The sequence below is a fragment of the Eriocheir sinensis genome, chromosome 26 (assembly GCF_024679095.1).
Source record: "Eriocheir sinensis breed Jianghai 21 chromosome 26, ASM2467909v1, whole genome shotgun sequence".
Lineage (NCBI taxonomy): Eukaryota > Metazoa > Arthropoda > Malacostraca > Decapoda > Varunidae > Eriocheir > Eriocheir sinensis.
The window spans coordinates 16,314,446-16,322,886 of NC_066534.1; the positions used below are offsets into that span (position 1 = coordinate 16,314,446).

Consider the following 8,441-nt stretch of genomic DNA (forward strand, 5'->3'; position numbering starts at 1 on the left):
TCTTACCTCTTGTTATAGACAGATAGACAGAGAGGAAAACGAAGGATATCATTCATGTATTCTGCAAGGGTCTTCGCTACCACCATCACCACCACCACCAGCATCCTTCCTTCCATCCCATATATACAGACAGACCTCTTGCTATCAGGCGTTTCTCAGCATCAGACAGACATATAGACAGACAGACAGAGGGGAAAACGGGGGATAGCATTCATGTATAGTCTACGGTAAGGGTCTCCACCACCACCACCCCCTTCCCCTTTCTCATCTCCCCTTCTCTTTAGTAAATGGGGGAGTAACGAAGAGGAAAGAAAGAAGAGGGAGTAAGGGAGTGAATAAATGAGGGAACGAGAAAATGGAAAAGATAGATGGAGAGGATTGAGTGAGGGAGGAAGTGAGGAAAAATAAAGAGAGGGAGAGAGAAAAGGAAGAAAGGAGAGAGAAAGAAAGTGAGAGATTGAATGAAGGAAGAAAGAAACAGGAAAAAGGAAGAACCAAAGAGAGAGAGAGAGAGAGAGAGAGAGAGAGAGAGAAAACAGGTTAAGGAAAAAGACCAGCATCCCTTTTCCCGCTACCGCCATCTCCACTACCAGCATCCCATCTCCCACCACCAGCATCCCCAGCATCCCTTCTCCCCACCCCCACCCCCCTATCACCAGCATCCCTCCTCCCTCCCAGCGCTTGTCCCTCTCTCGCGGCGTCCTCAGCCAGCGGTGGTTTCATCTCCTCCAGTCCGCGGCCCTTCAGCGCTCCGGAGTTCCATTACCACCGGGTTTTGCGGCGGCCCAGAGCACGCTTGAAGGGGCCTCTCAGCGATCACTATTGAGGTTGTTACTTGCGTCCCGACCCTGGTAATTCATATTGATTCTCCTCCTTCCTTGTTCTCTCACTCACTCACTCACTCACTGTCTCTCTTTTTTCTTTCTCGTTGTTGTTTTTTCCTTTATTCACTTGTTTACTTCCTTACTTTATCTATTCCTTTTCTTGTTCTCTCTCTCTCTCTCTCTCTCTCTCTCTCTCTCTCTCTCTCTCTCTCTCTCTCTCTCTCTCTCTCTCTCTCTCTCTCTCTCTCACCTAAGAGAGAGAGAGAGGGAGAGAGAGAGATAGAGAGAGAGAGAGCATGGAGTGTGGTCATAAGGTAACCACAAACGTTATGATGATCGACGCTTTGACCCTTCCCCCCCCTTCCTCTCTCTCTCTCTCTCTCTCTCACTCACACACACACACACACACCCACACACATACGTCGCTAAATTTTACTCTCGTCACCCTTTAAAAATCATCTCATCCAACACTCATTCAGTTTTCTTTACAGGAGCAGTGCATATCGTTTTCTTTCTTTCATTTTTTCTTCTTTATATATTTTTGCCACTGAGCTGCTACTTCTAATGCGTAAAAAAGACAAACCTCTGTAATACGACTCCGCGGTGCACTGGTTAGCGTCCCTGACTACGAATCTGCGGGTCTGGGTTCGAATCCCGGCCTGGGCAGTCAGCGTGCAACCCACCCAGCTGGTCACCCCTTCTTCCGGGCTGGTTGATGAATGGGTACCTGGGGAAACATGAGGAGGGTAAACTGTGGCAACCAGGTTCAGTTCGCCTGTTTTAAAAGCCTCTCGTATAAATTTATGTGACTTTCGTGGACTGTTTTGTGACCCTGAGGATGATTCGACACGACTGCTGCTTCTTGAACGGGAAAGTCACACAAGAAAACCTGATTACTCTTCTCTGTGGCCTTGGATAATAATCGTAACTGGAGCCCGATACCTTTAAGAATACGGAAATAAGTGTTCTCTCCCGCCACAAGCTCAAAGGACAAACGGGACGGAGATGAGCACCGCCGCCACGCGCAGTTATACCTCATGTTGGTTCTGCACTTACAATGATGGGACAGACAAACACTGAATAAACTAAAATCCGTATATTCTATGGAAAGTAACCTGACACGAACATAGACGTGCGCACCGTTGCCAGATCATCGTACTCAGAGCATAGTATTTACCGGTTTCTGACGCCTCACTATTGCCAAGAAACATCAGGATCTAACAATTTTAACGATAACTATAAATGAGTTTCGTTATTGGAGCCCAGAAGACAGTTTGAGGGTAGGAAGTCGGGGAACATAAGCGACTGAGTACGACAATCTGGCAACGCGATACAAGACGGGCGTGAACTGGGCTGAGGGACAAACTAACTAACTGCTGACGCCGTAGAATTAACGTTACAGGATTAAAGGTTCCTATATCCCGAAGTAGCGTTACCCTCACTCCCAACTGTACCTTTACCTGTCTATGATACCGGCTCGAATCGCCCTCCACCTTCCTCTCCCTTCCTCAGGTCATATGCAACGGCGGCAATCTCTCGGCGGTCCCTCAGCGGCTGCCGGAGACTGTGGAGGACCTGACCTTCTCCAAGAATGACCTGCGGACGCTGGAGACGGAGATGTTCGTGCGTTGGCGCCACCTGAAGACGCTCTCGCTCAATGACAACCAGATCCGGAAGATAAAACCCTTCGTCTTCCGCGGCCTCGGCCACCTCAAGGACATATCCATCCAGGTGAGGGAATTTTTTCTCCATTTCTTTTTTTTCTTTCATTTTTCTTTCTGTCTTTCTCTTTTTCTTTCTTTTCTTCTTTCTTTCTTTCCTTTCTTTCCTTTCTTGCTCTGTTTCCTTTCTTCCTTTCTTTCCTTCCTTCCTTTCTTTCCTCTCTTCCTTCTCTCTCTCTCTCTCTCTCTCTCTCTCTCTCTCTCTCTCTCTCTCTCTCTCTCTCTCTCTCTCTCTCTCTCTCTCTCTCTCTCTCTCTCTCTCTCTCTCTCTCACAAAAAAAACTATTTCCAAAGACCATAAAAGGAATTACTCGGCTTCTTCAAAGTCATTTCCACATTCACGGAGCAGAACCCTAACAAAACTATCACTGGGCCCATATAACTACCCATGGAAGTACTAACACAACCTCTCCGAAAGCCTTATGAAATGTGAATGTGCAGGCACTGAAACTTTTGAGAATACGAGCCTTACTTCGTTATAGAAAAAGAAGTGACTGCCAGCAACGTTTTTCCCCGCAGAACAACCCCCTGACGGAGCTCCCGCAGTTTGCCTTCGCCGGCCTGGAGAGCGTGAACCAAATCAACCTCTCCAAGAACCGCATCGAGGTGATCAACCCGTGAGTAGCATTGGGCGTCTTATTCCTGCAGTGTAATTAGGTTCTGCCCGGTTTAGGTTAGGTCACGATAGTTTGGTTGCCCTACAAGAGATACATTTTGTCCGGGAAGACACTGATGATAATTAGAAGAGGATTACGTGGTTAGTCTATGAGTCATGACTTGCGCCTCACTCACGGCTCAGCGGCTCCGGAGATGCCAGTCACGCAGACACTACAGGAATATGGAGATAGCTTAAGATGGAGGGAGGAAGTGATAATGGAGATAGCTTAGGATGGAGGGAGGAAGGATAATGGAGATAGCTTAAGAGGGAGGGAGGAAGTGATCATGGAGATAGCTTAAGAGGGAGGGAGGAAGTGATAATGGAGATAGCTTAAGAGGGAGGGAGGAAGTGATAATGGAGATAGCTTAAGAGGGAGGGAGGGAGGAAGCGAAAACGGAGATAGCTTAAGAGGGAGGGAGGAAGTGATCATGGAGATAGCTTAAGAGGGAGGGAGAAAGTGATCATGGAGATAGCTTAAGAGGGAGGGAGGGAGGAAGCGAAAACGGAGATAGCTTAAGAGGGAGGGAGGAAGTGATCATGGAGATAGCTTAAGAGGGAGGGAGGAAGTGATCATGGAGATAGCTTAAGAGGGAGGAGGAAGTGATCATGGAGATAGCTTAAGAGGAGGAGGAAGTGATCATGGAGATAGCTTAAGAGGGAGGAGGAAGTGATCATGGAGATAGCTTAAGAGGAGGAGGAAGTGATCATGGAGATACCTTAAGAGGGAGGGAGGAAGTGATCATGGAGATAGCTTAAGAGGGAGGGAGGAAGTGATCATGATAGCTTAAGAGGGAGGAGGAAGTGATCATGGAGATAGCTTAAGAGGGAGGGAGGGAGGAAGTGATCATGGAGATAGCTTAAGAGGGAGGGAGGAAGTGATCATGGAGATAGCTTAAGAGGGAGGGAGGAAGTGATCATGGAGATAGCTTAAGAGGGAGGGAGGGAGGAAGCGAAAACGGAGATAGCTTAAGAGGGAGGGAGGAAGTGATCATGGAGATAGCTTAAGAGGGAGGGAGGAAGTGATCATGGAGATAGCTTAAGAGGGAGGGAGGAAGTGATCATGGAGATAGCTTAAGAGGGAGGGAGGAAGTGATCATGGAGATACCTTAAGAGGGAGGGAGGAAGTGATCATGGAGATACCTTAAGAGGGAGGGAGGAAGTGATCATGGAGATAGCTTAAGAGGGAGGGAGGAAGTGATCATGGAGATAGCTTAAGAGGGAGGGAGGAAGTGATCATGGAGATAGCTTAAGAGGGAGGGAGGAAGTGATCATGGAGATAGCTTCAGAGGGTGGGAGGAAGTGATCATGGAGATAGCTTAAGAGGGAGGGAGGAAGTGATCATGGAGATAGCTTAAGAGGGAGGGAGGAAGTGATCATGGAGATACCTTAAGAGGGAGGAAGTGATCATGGAGATACCTTAAGAGGGAGGAGGAAGTGATCATGGAGATAGCTTAAGAGGGAGGAGGAAGTGATCATGGAGATAGCTTAAGAGGAGGGAGGAAGTGATCATGGAGATACCTTAAGAGGGAGGGAGGAAGTGATCATGGAGATAGCTTAAGAGGGAGGGAGGAAGTGATCATGGAGATAGCTTAAGAGGGAGGGAGGAAGTGATCATGGAGATAGCTTAAGAGGGAGGGAGGAAGTGATCATGGAGATAGCTTAAGAGGGAGGGAGGAAGTGATCATGGAGATAGCTTAAGATGGAGGGAGGAAGTGATAATGGAGATAGCTTAGGATGGAGGGAGGAAGGATAATGGAGATAGCTTAAGAGGGAGGGAGGAAGTGATCATGGAGATAGCTTAAGAGGGAGGGAGGAAGTGATAATGGAGATAGCTTAAGAGGGAGGGAGGAAGGATAATGGAGATAGCTTAAGAGGGAGGGAGGAAGGATAATGGAGATAGCTTAAGAGGGAGGGAGGAAGTGATAATGGAGATAGCTTAGGAGGGAGGGAGGAAGGATAATGGAGATAGCTTAAGAGGGAGGGAGGAAGCGAAAACGGAGATAGCTTAAGAGGGAGGGAGGAAGCGAAAACGGAGATAGCTGAAGAGGGAGGGAGGAAATGATAATGGAGAAAGCTTGTTTAGTCAGGATGAATTAGAGTTTGCTGCTTTGTCTGTTTGCCATGTTTCCGTGATTCCATGCTTCTCACGCCTTCAGGTACGTCTTCGCGGGCAGCAGGAACATCGGTATGATCCTCCTGCAGGAGAACCCAGTGTACAGAGTGCGCGCCCGGGCCTTCTCCGGCCTCCGTATGGTGCAGTTCCTCTACCTGCCTTCCTGGGTCAAGGTGGGTCGGCTTCATGCTGTGGGGGAGGGGGGGTATTGTATTGTATTGTATTGTATCTGTTCCGAGGGAGGGAGAGAGGGAGGAAGGAAGGATGGAGGAAAGGAGAGAGGGAGGAAGGGAGGGTGGCAGTGAGTGAGTGTGTGAGTGAGTGAGTGAGTGAGTGAGTTAGTGAGTTAGTCAGTCAGTCAGTCAGTCAGATAGGAAGGTTGGTAAGTAATTAGTTAGTTTGGTGATTAGTTAGTTAATTCCTTAGTTAGTCATTTATTTACTTAGATAGATAGATAGACAGATAGAGGGATAGATAGATAGACAGATACATAGAAACTCTAACATTCTGTAAAGTCCCAACGCACCACTTTCAATACACAGTCTCCATAAAAGTCTACGGAAACCTCCCTGAATATTACATTAACCCGCAACCGTATTTTCTTTGGCACCTTCTAACTCACGCGAGCCTCCCTTCGCACCAACACTTAAAAAAGCCACAAAAGCGTTCCACTCAACACCTCTTTGTCTTATGGAAGGTTCATCTAACACTGTGAAGCCAATTCTGTGCTACATTTCCTAACACTACAGTTTTTGCACTCTACAGAAACTCCTCTCGTCTGGCACCCAGCAACCTTCTACACTTCTATTTCTAAACGGACACTCTGCCATGCTTCTGTAAAAGAGTGCAGAAACGAAAAGAAGGGTCAGTTTTGGGCAGGAGAGGGGATCTGACGTGACGCTTAGATCTTTATTCCATTCTCCGTAAACCGCGGCGCTCCCTCAGAAAGAATAAACGACTAGAAATTGCTTGCTTGTCGTTGTTCTGTCTTGGCTAAGTCCCCCCACTCTACCCTCCGCAACAGGTGATTGAGTCCGATGCCTTCTTTGACCTCGAGGGCGTGGGTCTGCTCCGCCTCCACAGCCTCAACCTCCACGCCCTGCGCCCATACACCTTCAGGTACGTGTGTGCAGGGAGGGGGGGAGAGGTGCTGTGTGTGTGTGTGTGTGTGTGTGTGTGTGTGTGTGTGTGTGTGTGTGTGTGTGTGTGTGTGTGTGTGTGGCCTCGCTGTCCTTAACACCCTCCCCCTCCCTTTCCCTTTCTCTCCTACTGCTACTGCTACTGTTGTTGTTGTTATTGTTGTTGCTACTATTGCATCTGCTGTTTTTACTTCTACTGATTCTGATGGTTGTGGTACTACTACTACTACTACTACTACTACTACCACTATTCCTCCTTGCAGCTCTAAATCAAAATATCCTCGCCCCTCCCTCTTTCCCTACCTTCCCCACACCCTACGAGATTAACAAGACATTTTCTCCTTCTCTTCCTCCCCCTCCCCCTCCTCCTCCTCACCATCATCATCATCATTATTACCCCCCCCCCCCCCTCCGGATCCACGCAGGGGTCTGAGGAACGTGACGCAGATCTCCATCCAAGAGTCTGACCTGGGCCAGCTGCGGGACCAGGCCTTCGAGGGGCTGCGGAACGTTGGCGAGCTGCGTATCCTCAACAACAAGGTGAGTCTCGAGCGCCCAGGACCAACGCAGGCGACCCGCTCACCCACTCAGGCTGACCTTGGTGTAGAAGTGTTCTTTGTGCGTCCTGCGGGGAGGTTACTGTCCGCAGAAGTCTGGAGATTTCTTTATATAAGCTAGATGTTTTTCTCGTTATAATGTTGCTCTTTGTTATATTGTCGTTGTCTGTGTTTTGCCGGTGAGGTGTTGGGCTGAGGAGTGAAGACACAGCATTCGCCAGGTGGTTTGGTGCAGACAGGTGTGAAGTTAGTCGTTTTAGTCCTTGGCAGCCTGGCATGTCGCTCATGTCAGCCGTGTTGCGTCGGCAGGTGGACGACTTGGAGTCCCTGGAGGTGCGGGAGGAGGCCAACGTGGACGGGGTGTTGGTGCGCGGCAACCACTTCCTGCACGTGAGCCGCGAGATGCCCTTCAGAATCTACGCCAACGACCGCACCATCTTCACGGGTAGGTCACGCAGCCTCCCCGCCCAGCCACTGCCTCGTGCTCTTACACCTTTTTTTAATATTTGCTATACTAGGTCAAATGTTGTGGCGACAATTATTTCAATATTTATACATTTTGCCATAAGAGTGTAGCCTCCTCCTTTCTAGTATGGAGGTAGAGGTTTCACCATCCGTGTTGTGCCGCCAGAGAACTACGTGCCGTGCACGTGCCAGCTGTGGTGGGTGCTGCACTCGCCCCTGGTGGTGCGCGTGTCGCTGTTCAGGCGCCACAACTACTGCGTGTCGCCCTACCCGCTGCACGGCCACTCCATCGACAAGGTGCCGCTGCACGAGCTGGACCGCTGCCCCGCCCCGCAGGAGCTGCAGCTTCCCAAGAGTAGCGAAGCGTCCATCGCCGCCGCCCAGCGCTCCGCCCCCCTCATGTGCTGCCCCGGTGTGCCTGCCCCGCTGCTGCTGCTGCTGCTACTCCTGCTGCTGCTGCTCGCTGACTGCTGACCGGGTCGGAAGCCCCTGACGGTGCTTTAGTTAGTAGAACTTATGTACATATGTAGCTCCCACCTAATATTGTAAGGATTCTGAAGAGTATTTTAATCCTTGAAGATTTTCATCGTGTCTAAATAAGGACTGGTGCTGAGGGTGAGCCGCGACGCGGGACGGGGCCAGGCAGGGCAAGGCGGGGCAAGGCAGGGCAAGGTGGGCCAAGGCGGGGCAAGGCGGGGCAAGGCAGGGCCAGGCGGGCCCCGCACTGACTGCCACGCACGTCTTTTGGCAAAACTGATCACTGCAAGGACAGACCAGCGACCGGAGAGTCTGGTGTCCCTGACGCCTATTCCTTGGAATGATAATTTAGTTGGATGACCACCACCAAGCTGACATGACCTTATGCCACTGCACGCTGGGCCTTGGTGCATTGCCTTTTGAGACTGATGTGCCTCAGAAAGTGTTCCAGTGAGCAAGTTTCACCATCGACACCTTCACACTCATG

At 49.8% G+C, this 8,441-nt stretch overlaps 1 protein-coding gene across 1 annotated transcript in view; it reads left to right on the top strand.

Moving 5' to 3' along the window:
• The window catches only part of LOC127003828 (leucine-rich repeat-containing protein 70-like), a 95,039-nt gene extending 87,003 nt beyond the window's left edge, over positions 1-8,036 (top strand). Inside the window, exons 4-10 of the mRNA XM_050870899.1 lie at positions 2,337-2,555; positions 3,065-3,162; positions 5,360-5,489; positions 6,341-6,435; positions 6,881-6,995; positions 7,322-7,457; positions 7,644-8,036. Coding sequence (XP_050726856.1) covers positions 2,337-2,555; positions 3,065-3,162; positions 5,360-5,489; positions 6,341-6,435; positions 6,881-6,995; positions 7,322-7,457; positions 7,644-7,951 — 1,101 coding nt within the window. The 3' untranslated portion in view covers positions 7,952-8,036. The remainder of the gene's footprint in view (positions 1-2,336; positions 2,556-3,064; positions 3,163-5,359; positions 5,490-6,340; positions 6,436-6,880; positions 6,996-7,321; positions 7,458-7,643) is intronic.
• Positions 8,037-8,441: the final 405 nt, after the last annotated feature.